The sequence below is a fragment of the Pelobates fuscus genome, chromosome 6 (assembly GCF_036172605.1).
Source record: "Pelobates fuscus isolate aPelFus1 chromosome 6, aPelFus1.pri, whole genome shotgun sequence".
NCBI classification, from domain to species: domain Eukaryota; kingdom Metazoa; phylum Chordata; class Amphibia; order Anura; family Pelobatidae; genus Pelobates; species Pelobates fuscus.
In genome coordinates this window covers 168,689,679-168,703,166 of record NC_086322.1, presented here as the reverse complement: position 1 = coordinate 168,703,166, position 13,488 = coordinate 168,689,679, and the positions used below count along the sequence as shown (strand labels likewise).

The 13,488-nt window shown below is 33.9% G+C and overlaps 1 protein-coding gene across 4 annotated transcripts in view; it reads right to left on the bottom strand.

The window, feature by feature from the left end:
• Positions 1 to 2,524: 2,524 nt before the first annotated feature.
• Positions 2,525 to 13,488, bottom strand: part of GAB1 (GRB2 associated binding protein 1) — a 99,239-nt gene continuing 88,275 nt past the window's right edge. For 2 of the 4 annotated variants that reach the window (XM_063458462.1, XM_063458463.1), the window contains 5 exons: positions 12,026 to 12,115; positions 11,186 to 11,285; positions 9,915 to 10,038; positions 5,362 to 5,484; positions 2,525 to 4,092 (listed from right to left, as the gene is read on the bottom strand). In XM_063458462.1, the coding sequence (XP_063314532.1) occupies positions 3,934 to 4,092; positions 5,362 to 5,484; positions 9,915 to 10,038; positions 11,186 to 11,285; positions 12,026 to 12,115 (596 nt within the window). In that variant the 3' untranslated portion in view covers positions 2,525 to 3,933. The remainder of the gene's footprint in view (positions 4,093 to 5,361; positions 5,485 to 9,914; positions 10,039 to 11,185; positions 11,286 to 12,025; positions 12,116 to 13,488) is intronic. The other 2 variants (XM_063458464.1, XM_063458465.1) reach the window with 1 other exon arrangement.

The following is a 13,488-nucleotide window of genomic DNA, read 5'->3' as shown; positions in this document are numbered from 1 at the left end:
GTAAATAATTCTGATCAATTTATACTGTTCTCAAAAAAAGTCTTCATTACAATGAATGTACGAGTATCGGAGGGAAAATATTTAATGGCAGAATGCATTAAATGTTTTTGTGGATCTATCACAATATTGCACAGATTGTGGGGATTTTTCTATGGAACAAACTAAAAACTATAAAACCTTCCCTTAAAAATCTACACAGTAAATGTGTGCTTCACTTTCGAATAACTATACCAACTCATAAAATAAATATTGTACTTAAGAGTGAATTGAAAAAACTGTAAGATAATAAGTTATTTGCGGTAAAGCATTTTTGGGAGGAAGGTTTATGTTCGTAAACAAAATATACATAGAACACAACAATTTTATTTTAAAAATCATGGATCAGTAATTTAAAGTAACTGACAATAGGTTACGAAAAACTGAACTTCAATGACAATAATGTAGTACCAGAAAGTATAAAACAAAACCATGCTCCTTGTATTGTATGTTTTAACAAAAAGGATAGAAAGCGTCCATGTATCAAAACATAGATTTGCATAGGGAGACACCATTCCTGGAGTCACCCATTTTTGTAAAGAGATTAATGTAAAAGCAAGTCAGTAACCAGCATAGAGAAGAAGAAAAAAAGTTTATTAAATAAAAAGGCACAGTTTGTGGCAAAACATGCTAACTCAATTTGCAAGTATCTAAATCCCTTTCAAAATGCATTTGATACCTTCCAATTTTATATAAAGTTTTTTTCCCCCAATATTATATGCTAGGCATGCATTTACATAAGTGTCAAATAGTGTGTAATGCAATAAATAGGAGTTCCTGCAATTCTTTAAAGTAGTACTCTTTACAGAGAGACTATCATACCCTGCATCAAATTTGCCAACAATTATACTTTTTACAACGTCACAGAATGATTTGCATTGTACATAAGGTTTTCTGTGGGAAGTAATGTTTCTATGTACGTTCTTAAGTGGAGATAAAATGTAAATATATAGGAATTATAAAATATGTAAAAAGTTAATTTTTCCTGACACTTTGGTGTTTATATATATATATATATATCTATATATAGACACACAAAATAATGGAACACTGCAGAGCCCCTATCATACTTTTAAGGGGTAGTTGCAATAGGAATCTTTGCAATAAATTATTGTAATCAAATTCCCAGAAGTAGGGTTGAAATGCCCCCGATGCAAATTATAAGCAAAATGAATGTCGATATTAGATTGTTTTGAACAAAACAACAGCCAGTAAACCACTGAAAACATGTATTATTTTGCTAAAGTTAGTAGATTAAGTTAGTTCCGCCTTTTGGCACGTTTTGTCAAGAGTAGGAAAATACATAAGATAAAGTAGTCCCTAATTCTGTTATGATATATTTTGACTGGGTTGGAATTTCTGTGATTTTACCTTTATGAAATGCTTATTTGTGGGGGCTTTTTCAATAGCATTTACTGGGGTAATGGAAAAAGAACAGCCAATATCAAAAAAGTAAGATGTCCTCTTTAAAAGAATTATATATATAATTATATAGTTCCTTGCAAAAGTTACAATGCAATGGGTTCCACTGTCTCTTTTCTGTCAAAACTAGCTGCAGCTATAAGACTTTCCTTACCCAAGTGCATCACGAGGAAGCACTTGCATACTGCACATGGCTACACCTAGCTTCAGTGACTGAAAATCACAATAAGAGCTATAAGTGAGATAAAAAAAATTTAAATATGGAGGATTCATAAGATATGCTCTTTAAATCATAGACATTTTGGGCAGATTAGAAATTACTGAAAGTTCTGAGCTACTTCCTAGTTAGGGGGAAACTAATGTTAGAATGAATACTTGATCATCAAATGTAAATATCTGGTTCTCTAATATTTGCAATTTTTTTCTGTATTATCTGTTCACTGCATTATTAATTGTGAGTTTCCCTTTAAAGTTACTGTGGTTGCTTTTATTTTTTGCTTTTAATTCTGCTGGTAAGATGCAACAGTGCAACATTACTTCCAGCAGCCCACGTAAAAATATGCATGGTATGTAAATGTAGATGTTTGTGAAAATTATGAAATGATCTATTCACACAAACAAAACGTGTATCTAATCTATACTTTCCCCTTAATTAAATAGTATTGTGGCTGCATTTTGGAAGGTGTGCACTTATATACAGTCAGAACATTTTCTGAATCTTCTATCTAGCTGTATATGTATTATATACACTGTGTAATGTAATATATATATATATATATATATATATATATATATATATATATATATACACACCAAACATATACCAAATAGATAACAAAATACTTAAAATCAAATACTGAAAGGGAGGTAGAACAATGGCATTTTAAAAATTAGGCTTTTAGTGAAGCTAGATGTAAAATATAAAAACACACAGACATTAGATCCTTCTGTTACAAAATTATCATGCACTGCTTTGGAAGGTACTACTGCACATCAATTGGTAATGGATGATGCAAAATATGGACAGCTTTTAGGTCAGAGGATGAAAAAATAAATTGTTAAAAAAAAAAAAGATATCAGTCACTCGTATCAATTAAATGTTCATATAAAATAAGTTGCATAGGAGATTTAAATATAAGGCAAAGCAGGTGTTAAAGGAACAGAGGAGTCAATGCGAAGGGCACAGTGGTGTCCAAATCCTATACTTGGCTACATAAAATAAAAATCACAGTATTGTACTAGTACTAGAAAAGTTAATGGCAGCTGTCTTAATGAAACATTACAATATTAGAATTTGTACAAGCCATGCTTTAACTTCATTGTAAAAACCTGATCAGTGTGTTAGCACAACAGTGCTTCATACGTACCTGATTAATATTATATCTAGCTTCTGTAAGTAATGTAAAAAAAAAATGCTATTTAACATATGACGCCATTAAATTCTTTTAGTCTCACTCCCTGGTCGTAAGATTCTACCCTGCAGAATCTACACCTAACATAGATCATGTAATAAAAATACACTGCCGGAGAAAGGACTAACATTGCTAAATCCAATACCAAGTAATTACATTTGTGTTAAATATTATTTAAAAAGTATTATTTTTAATGTCACCTCTGGAAGCTTTTACTCTTAAAACCGTTTTCCTACAATTTGTTCTAAAGCTGATCATTAACAAGAAAGAATGTTATTTTATAATATAATATTTTAAGGAGCACCAGCCCTTTGCCCCTCAAAGACTAATTTTGGGGGCAGGGGAAATAAAAGCACTTTTTTAATAATGCATTATAGTGAACATAAAACTGTAAATCACATCGCCTGTACAAAAGTAAAAATAAAAATAAAAAATATGTTGATCTTAGATATGAGCAAGTGGTTTATAATTTGGCAACATTGCAGATGATACCAATTACTAATTATTAACAAGCTCTTTATGAATAAAAAATATTTCTTTCTATAAAAGCACAGATCACAAAGCAGAATAACCAAATTAAAAGGCAAAAGTTATACTAATTCAACTGGCCTACCGAAAAATGTATTACTGCACTAGCTACTTTTAATCATCAAGGGCTTGTATAGTGTTATCCTGCATATGAGAGGCCTCTCTGGTGTTTCAATGGTTTAGGTGTGTGTGTTAGTGTGTGAAATAAAACTGTTTGAATAAGCTGTTACCAACTAAATGAGGATTAAGGTGTTAAGAACAAGAACCATTGTTTGAACAGCAAAAGTGCATAAACATAGTAATACTACAAAACATGGCTAAATGTGTTAAACAAATGGTTCTTGCTAGACAGTAAGTTTGTATGGTACAGTATTTACATAGTCAAAACTCTACAGACAGGGCAATGCACATATCAGTTTTTGTCTCATTGATCTATCCATGTTTCTAGAATATATCATAAAAGACATTGTATGTTGTGACAATCCATAGACAGCTCTATTTCCACCGCAAAGAACTTTTTAGATACTGGAAGCATTTATTTTAAGCTTTTGGTTGGAGTTTCCGATTCAGTAGACTGTCTCCCATCAGTCCATGCACGCCGTGTGTTCTGTAGCGCAATCGTTTTCTGTTTGTCAACAACAACGTAGTCCACCTTTTCATCAGCAGCAATGCTTCCAGAGTCACTGCTCTTTTTCTGGAGGAGCAAAAAAAAACCAAACAAAACCTTTTATAATCCTGCAGAGTGGCTGTGAGCTTTTTTCTTTGTTTTGAAAAGGGAACTACCATTTCTCAGAAAATTAGAAAGTAGAAATATACCAATGATTTTTGTTATAGGGCACAGCCATGACATTGTATTGGAGGAGGGTAATCGGAAACATTTTTTTTTTTTCCCTCTCAAACTTATTATGTTCAATGAAATATATATCGGGGGTGGGGGGTCTAAGAATTTTCAAATGATATTTGAACATGCTAACTGCATTACCCATGTTAAAATTAGCATGGGACCCACCAATCTGGGGTTATTGTTATGCAGTGTTGGGCTTAACACAATACAGTCACATGGTGTAACCAAATTCCTATATTTGTTTGCTGAGATAGATGATTTTAAGAAATCTTGTTAGATTTAAACCTGTATTCTTTTTGCATGTGCTGTTCATTAATTTGTATTTTGGCCTTTTTAAGGCAGCAGCACTGCTGAGAAATGCATGTTCTTGGTTTGCCCCCCAACTTCCTTTTTTTCTGTATATATTTGGAATTTAGACCAAAAGGATTCAAGATTCCTTTTGGGTTGAGCACCCAACCCCTACACTATAGGTGTCTCTTTGGAGGTAACCACAGGAAAGCATACATTTCAGGAGAGATTCTGGAAACAGTTTAAGCAGTAAGTATTGCAGATAGCATGTTTATCTCCTATGTCACATTTAGCATAAGACCACTGACATAGTGGTAGGCTAGTGTATTACCAGGCGTTCCTCAAAAACTGCAATGTCTTACACATTGCAGGACTAAGGAGGACAAGGTCTGTGTACCCAGACCACTTAAATGAGATGAATTGGTTTGGGTGCCTATAGTGTCCCTTTGGGCCTTGGCAGTTTATCTAAAGAATACAAATGCTTGATATACTGGATTGTGAATTTGCATAATTTGCCTTAATGTTGGTCTTGGTATTTTGAGAAAAGTATTTTGAGGTATCCTTCAGAAAACAGACAATATAAGGAAAGGGTATTTATTTCGCTGTACTTGTACATGCAATAATAAGTGATGATTTTAGTGTGTCTTGTTTATGTTTTTTTCCCCCAAAACTCTACATGTGGCTGGTTTTAATATAATCCTAAGTAAATCACCTTACTCCATCTACTGGACACATCAACTGACATTTTAAATGTTATGTGTAATTCTCAAATGTTGATTTTACTAATGATTGGTTAATTGAATTGCATATTTAATCACTCAGTTCACATACCTTTCTTGGTGGTGTGGATTTCCCAGAATCTAGATCCAAGTCCAAATATTCCACCTGCTTGTCTCCTTTAGGCTTCACCAAGGGGCTGTTCCCATCATCAAGACTACTGCTTCCAAACAAATTCTGAAATTATAACAAGTAATATTTATTCACTTTACAGCTGCTCAAATTTTACCAGATGTGTGAGAAAAGCAAGCAAGTACAAAGCAAGAATACAAAGGGACAAGGTAATATTATGGAATTTATTTTGAGATGAACAATGTATGGACATGAAGCGTGTTAAAGAATTAAAAGGAAACATGCCTTAGAAAACATGCCTTAGAAAACATGCCTTAGAAAAGAAATAAGAATCGGTCTTTAGAGCTCATTATCTGATACTGAAAAGCATACTGTCTAGTGCAAGACAGGCATTTTGGTAAATGAGTGATACGCCTGTAGCCATTAGAACATAAACTGAATAGTTCTTCATGTTTAATTTAAACATTGTTGTAACCATTCATGAAAACATTTACTACTTAGAACCGATACAACATGATGATGGTAAGGTCCAGTTTATGTTACAAACTCTAATCGATACAATATTAGCAATTTTAGCTTTCCGCAAAACATTGTGTTGTGTCCACACACATGCATACCTCCTCTACACCAAGCACACGGTCACACTATACTGATGTTTGCACATCCCTTCCAACCAGTAGTTAAATTCTACCCCTATGACAGAAGCAGGGAAGAATCATTTTAAATGTAAACATACAATATTAATGTTCCCTACATCCACAGGCACTTACACTAGAATCATAAATATGGAATTTATTTTCTTTAAAAAAAAAAGCCACCATGTCATAACTACATGAAAGATTCACTTTTAATATACACTATGTAAAATGGCTATTCCATTTACATTTAAAAGCATCCTTTTCCAATGCAAGTATTTAGCTTCAGAAGTTGTTTCAACACATTTTACTCTCTGTAAGGGAGTTGAACTTGCCAAGTACCCACAAGTAAAGACCAAGCCTGCTGAGTCATATTCGACAACATCCCAAGTTTACTAGACCTGAATTCATATAATGTCCTGTTGCATCATTTTTTTTTTTTTATTATTAAGACCACATACAAACCTCATCTTTCCACAACTGAAGTCTTCAATATGCATATCCAGTCATTTCACAGACCTCTCAGCACTACAAACAAAATGTCTTTCCACCAATGATGTGAGTAGTATGTTTAATTAACTTGTCCTTTAGGTAATGGACAGCTTATTTCAGAAATATTTAAATAGGATATAAAACCTATTTGTTATGTGTACAGTGCCATCATACTGTGCACATAGAATGTATTTATTTTTCTCCCAGTAATCTAATGCAACGTATCCTAGATTCATACCACCTCACCTCCTCAATCCTTTCCCAGCCTGATCCCTCCCTCTTTACAGGTGTTATGGGAACAGTACAATAGAAGGTCTCTTCTCTAAAAGATAAAGAAAAAAAGGAAGACAGAGGGCAGCAGTCAGCAAAAAAAAGAAAGTGAATAGGATAGACTGAGGTGATGTAGGCTGAAAGGAATGGAAATGTTCAAAGCTGTTCATATAAAAGGGAAAAATAAAATTAGAATCTATAATAGTAGTAGGGTGTGGACAGCAATGGCAAAGAGCTTCAGCTAATGTAGCCCTAATATGTCTTAGTTTTGCAGCAACGTTTCAATTATTAAATAATATAAAAATAACCAAATCGTAGGCAATTAGCCATTTGTTTAAAGAGATCTCTTAAAACACAGTATTCACTTTAAAATATTGTCACCACTGACGGAAACTGCCTCTTTTTTTTTTATTTCTTTTTACAAATTTTATGTAAAGTATTTCAAACAACCAATCAATGTTACTTGTAAATTGATTAATGTTCAAATAGAAGGAATAATATCATTTTTTGTTGCAAACAAGAATGTACAGAAACTCATCTATAAAAAAGAAAAAAAAAAAAAAGAACAGTGTTCGAAAAACAGAGAATTCTGAGTATGCTCCAGGTAATCTACAGTAATATGGTCATAAATCATAAGACCCCTGTGTTTAAGAGCAGAAACTCAATTGAAGAGGCTATCACTAGGCATGCTGTGCTGATTCCCAAATTACCTTAAATCATTAAAAATTTGAGACAAGACTTGTCAACAAATTGCCCTAGCCCATTCCTGTCTCTCCACAAGACACCACACAATGGAATTGAGAGAAGGAGGGGAGGGAGAGTAGCATGGTAAGGCGTGAGTGAGGGTGTGAAGGAGAATGTTAGAAAAGGAATGAAGACAATATCCAAGGCGTTCACTCCAAATTTGTATAACGAAGAACCTAAATTGTATAATTCTGAAAATGTCTGTCCTTGCCACTTGACTAAAGTCATTCTATGCATAAAGACTGAACAGTAAGGACAGTAATGTTGACAGTCATGATCCATCAACCTGTATTTTACTAGCAGGGAGGGACTGTTTCCCTGTGAGTAAAAGGGGAACCAAGATTTCATTGGGTATATGGGGCCTCTGACAGCTGGGGCCAAAACTGGTTGCACCAAACCGACAGACAAGCTACATGCAGTGCTCAAAGTGAGCATGCACTTAGAACTTTAAATGGATATTTAAATTCCTTGACGGTACAACTTGGCATGAGCAGGGATAAATCAATCGTTACCTGGGGCTCTCTTCTGTCAGCTGCGTCCATATTTTCCCCAGACTTATAGATGACCTGCTTAAATCCCTGCTCACACTATGGAAACTCCAGTATCAATTGATACTTGGGGCTCCCCTCGGTCAGCTGGGGCCACAATTATGGTTACTGACCAATGACCTCTATGTAGAGGTCAAAACCCTTTTGATGCTTAGCCATGGTGCAACTCTGTGTGCAGTATTTGGGAAACTTCTTGGATCAGAACAGGCCCTATCAGGGTCTCCATGCATGTCCCAATGCCATTTTGATTTTTGCTTGGCCAAGCGCTGATCACAATGTATTCAGCATTCTGATTTTTCAGCCCTGTCACGCTTAAAACAGTCAGTAGAAGATAGCAATACTCTCTTAGGTTTAATTTTAAAATTACATTTTGCCAATATCAGTAATGATATAAGCAGAGGAAAACCCTCAGGAGTAGTATTAGATTGGACGCACAGGAACAGAGGGTGTTGAGGCCCATGCTCAAAGAACTGGTGTCCACATTTGGAACCGGTATGTATTTATGGAGTCATTTACAATTTCACAAAAACGGACCATAAATGCACCTTTAAAACAAAAAAACAGCAGCACTATAAATTCAGCAAAAGTCTGTTATATGGGGTATTCTATATTTTCCGTCTGACCTCCCAGCAATACTCATGAATAACCTACCAAGTGTGTTTCCTAATTAGTATAAGCTATTTTTGGAATAGACCAGGTGCTAGAGGCGCTTTTGGGAGTGAATCTGCATTGATTCAATGCTTTTCTACATGCTGAGAGACTTCAGTGCTGGAATTGGGTAAGTTTTTTTTTTTTTTTAACCATTTATATGCTAGAGGGGTGGGGGGCAGGGGGAGCAGAGAGCCATATAGTGTTTGGAATACAAATCTGAATTTCTAACACTGTAAAATCCCTTTAATTTTACAAGTATGTCCTTTGTCAACCAGCACAACTCTCTCTTCAGCCTAAAAAAAAAAAAATCAAAAATAAAAAAGTAATTGACAGGCCATTAAGACTATTTAGCTTTCAAACATTCCGTTAATTCAGGCTTCGATTGCGGATTGCTAATGTTACTTGAATATTCTTATGGTCAAATTCATTTAAAAAAAATAACTGCAAATTCATTTGAAAACAATAACTGCAATAATAAGCCTCTGTGAAAAGATCCCAAGGATCGAATGCACATACAAAGTAAGAACCCACTGCCATCAGCAAGGCATACAACTGTACAGAATACAATAGAGACAACTTTGGGGAAGTGACACTGCAAACAATAAACTACTAGTTTAGGAAAAGAAAAAGTGAAAAAGATTCTCAAATAATAGTTTCAAACACAGATTATGCAATATATCAATCATACACCATTCTTTAAAGTGGTAAACAAATTGCCAACCCTATGATGAAATAGCAAGTTAGCATTTTCCTCCATTTTGAGATACTGCTGTCAATTCTCTGTTAAGTTGATAAACTTAATTTTTTTTTTCATTTTCCACTGAAGTAGGCTACAGAGATTATGCTCCCATACTTTGTTCTAAACCATTTACCAAGATTTGGTTTTCTACACTTTACAAATTATGAACTATTACAGTGAAATATACAAAAAGGGCAGACTAGCATACATAACATTCGAAAATATTTCACATTTTCATAGTATATAGATTATATTTTGCAACACAATAAATAGAATGTGTAAGTGTTTAACTACCGGTAAACTATAAACAAAACCAGAATACAAAAAAAATACATAAATAAAAACACAAAGCAGTGAAAGAAGAAGTAGGTCTGAAAACACATAAGCCAGGTATGATGATGATGTGTATGAAGACAGGGCAACATGAGAGGTGATTAAAATGTAGATTTTACATACTGGATCTTCAGTAGATAGATTTGGGTTCATGGGTACATAATTTTCTTCACTGTCCAGTGAGTCACTGCTGGAAGCTGTGCTATGAACTGAATCCGGCCTGGGAGGCATGGGGAACCTGGAGGAGCTAATTACCAGCAATAATTTTAAAACCATGCAGCTGGGATACATTTTAGGCATATGTCAGACCAGGGTGACCATAAGGAAAATCCCCAGCTATCAATACTCTAAGTGCCATAATCACTACAGCCTGCCGTAGCAGCTATGACAGGAGTGCCCTGGTCCTGTGCCAGCCATATTTAAAAATTTACACGTGTCCCACTGGTTTTCTGTATTCAGTCTTCTCAAGCTAGAGAAACTGAATGTCAGTTTTGTTCAAGATAGGAACTCATTCCTGAAGGACAGTTCCAGCTTCACGGACGTGTAATCAGGTACAAGGTAAGTGTTATACTGTGACAAGTTTGACAGATTACACTTGGACAATACCAGGGTGCACCTGGCACCATAACCACTATGTTTGACTACAGTGCTTAAGGTACTTAGAGTCGTTCCTTGAGACAAAGCAACATGTTTTTGGATTTATAACAGCTGGGGAGCATTCTTTTTGGGCAACCCTAAATTAAACAGCGTCAAGAATAACTGCTACTGTTAATGCATACATTCATATATATATATATATATATATATATATTTAGAAGCTGTGCACTATAACTACCATTGTTAGACTACAATGATGGAGTTTTTAGTCCACAGTGTTTGTACAGCATTTAATAAAAATGTTATGTCTAGTGGGGGTGTTGAAATTTGAGTACATATTTCTTTAAGCAAAAGTCATTTACTGCATAAAATATAACCAATGCATTTTTTTCTTTTTTTATGAAATGTATGATAAAATGACATTATATTCCACCGCAAACTTGCGTGCTTCAACACATTTTATACATATACAGATTTAAGTATATTTGCCTAACCACACATGTATGTGACATTCACAAAATGCTTTGCAAATACCACAATATGCACTTTGTACATTTACCGTTACATAAAAGTACAAAACTCTTCTAAGAAGAAAATCATGATGGTAAAAAACAAAAAAACAAAACAAAACCAATATCTTTAGAAGCAAGTCAACATCATTACTACAAAAGCAAAGGAAATGTTATTGGAAACAGCGCACTTGTGTGCTACAAACAATTCAAGAACAGGTCTCTGACCAAAGCTATCTATTTCTACCCTGTACGCTTCTAAATTCCGATTAGGATTAAAATACTTACTCTCGAGTGAAACTTCGCGTTACTGGTGAACGAATTGGTGTCTGCATATTCAATTCTTCCCACTCAGGCAAAGGCATTATTTCTAAAGGTGCTGGCTTTGCTGTAGAATAAAACGTTTACAAATGTAATTTAAATTCTTGGCCTATTTTAAACACTCTAACACAGAAATGCCTGCATTTGTATCTGTGGATGAGTAAACATTATTTCACACAAAATTTTACTATAAGGCTAAGATATAAACTGAATTAATAGCTTTAACTTCTCAAGGACCAACAATGAAATATACTTTCATAACAAGCAATTATTTACTGAGTTTTAGGCAACTTTCTTGTTTGCAAAATGGCAAAAAAAAATGTAATTGGACATAATTGTTCCTTAACGGGTTCATGCCATTTAGAAGCTTTATAATAAAATGCTATCAGTGTTTTGTTTTTTTAATACTATGCATATTATACTGACATTTTACAAGCATCAAATATAAAAAAAGCATATAAATATGTAAGAGCAAAATGATAATGTCATATAGAGCATAATGACCAATACACCATGATACCTGCTAAGAAAAAAAAAACCCAAAAAACACTTCACAACACAAATATGTTACGTACTTAAACATGCTAAAGAGAGGTTTATATTTTGCAAGGAATAAAATCTGCAACTGTTAACATTATAAAATGCAAGCACACTATAATAAATAAAAAATAAAATAAAAAAATCAATGTTAGCAGATCCTACAATACTACATTGCTAAAATACAATGTTGTATTAAGCCAATAACTACATTACTACCAAGACATGATAAAACAATCACAGGAAAGTGTGGAGATCTAAGGTACATACCCTTTCTTCTTTTGGTAAAGTCACCTATGGTTTGTGAATCTGTTCGCTCTAAACCTTGATGTTTAGGTCTTAAAATTTTAGGACTTTGACCTAATTGGCAAAAAGAAGACTTTCTTAAGAAAATGTTTTGCGTTTATATTTATCTGGAAAAGCATGTAGGAACAAAAAAATGGAATTCTGCAATGAGAGCAGTGGAATCCAGCAGCACAGCATGGTTAATCTTATCAGCGAAAGCAACCGTGTTTATGAAATCCTTACAGCTGAGCTGGCCTCATGCTACAGGTGTAAGCACCAAATTGGAAAGAAAAATATGTTGCATGCCACAAGCTTGTCTCAAGCAAGCAAAATAAATGGAGATAAGAAAAAAATAAGTTAAAAAGGCAGCCCTTTGGTTCTCCACCAACTTCCCAAACAAAGATGAAAAAGAAAGAAATAGTACATATAAAGACTATATATATATATATATATATATATATATATATATATATATATATATATATATATATATATATACATACATACTTACCTTCTTAACAAATGCCAAATTTAAATTGCAAGTAAAAACACCCTTTATGTATTGTCTAAACACAGTGTTTTACAAATGTATTCATAATTTATCAACCATATCCATAAGCAAACATGTTGGGAACTGTACTAATTGAAAACAATTCACATAGCTATGGCAATGTAAAGTGTTTTCATAAAGCAGGTTTTCTAAGCAGGTTTTAATGTCTACTTACCCTACTTTATAGTTTGATCATTCTTTGAAGTTCTACAGTAAATATGCAGAGCTGTAAACTGACTAGTAGGGACTCTGGTAGAAGGATCCTTTTTCATTGACATCATTGAAGATGTTAGGACTTCTCGTGATAATGGCTTAGCAGTACTACTACAACTGTAAGAGATAGTGCTAAAGGTTTTTAACTACCTTATAAAACCTAATTCATGGTAAAGACTTTATAGAGAAGAAAGCAATGTTCTGGACACAAATGTCTAATCCCAGAAGTAGATTGTATAGACAGATTGAGGGCTTTACCTCATTATAGGTAAAAACGTAAATAAATTGTTCATACTAACACTCCAAGGTACAGAGTCCATTTAATTAGTTTCAAGGTGATTCTGTAAATTGTCTCTCTCTTTATTATTACAATATTCTTCCTTGAAATGAAACCAGAAGTGTTTTGAAATCAAACATTATGTGAGTTCATAACACAATATTCATAAAACAATATCCCAACTGTGAAACATTAAAAATTAAAAGACTTAAATGAATGAATATGGAATACAGGAGGAGAGCCTGCATAGGGGTTAATCACAAGTTATAAATTTTATATTACCCAAGCCAGTAGGCTATATGCATAAATTGTGGCTCTATTTTGCCGTTTTTGTCTCCACTTCATGAAGCGGTTATTCACTATCTGGCACAATCTCTAAAATATGCAGGACAAAAAGTATAGAGCACA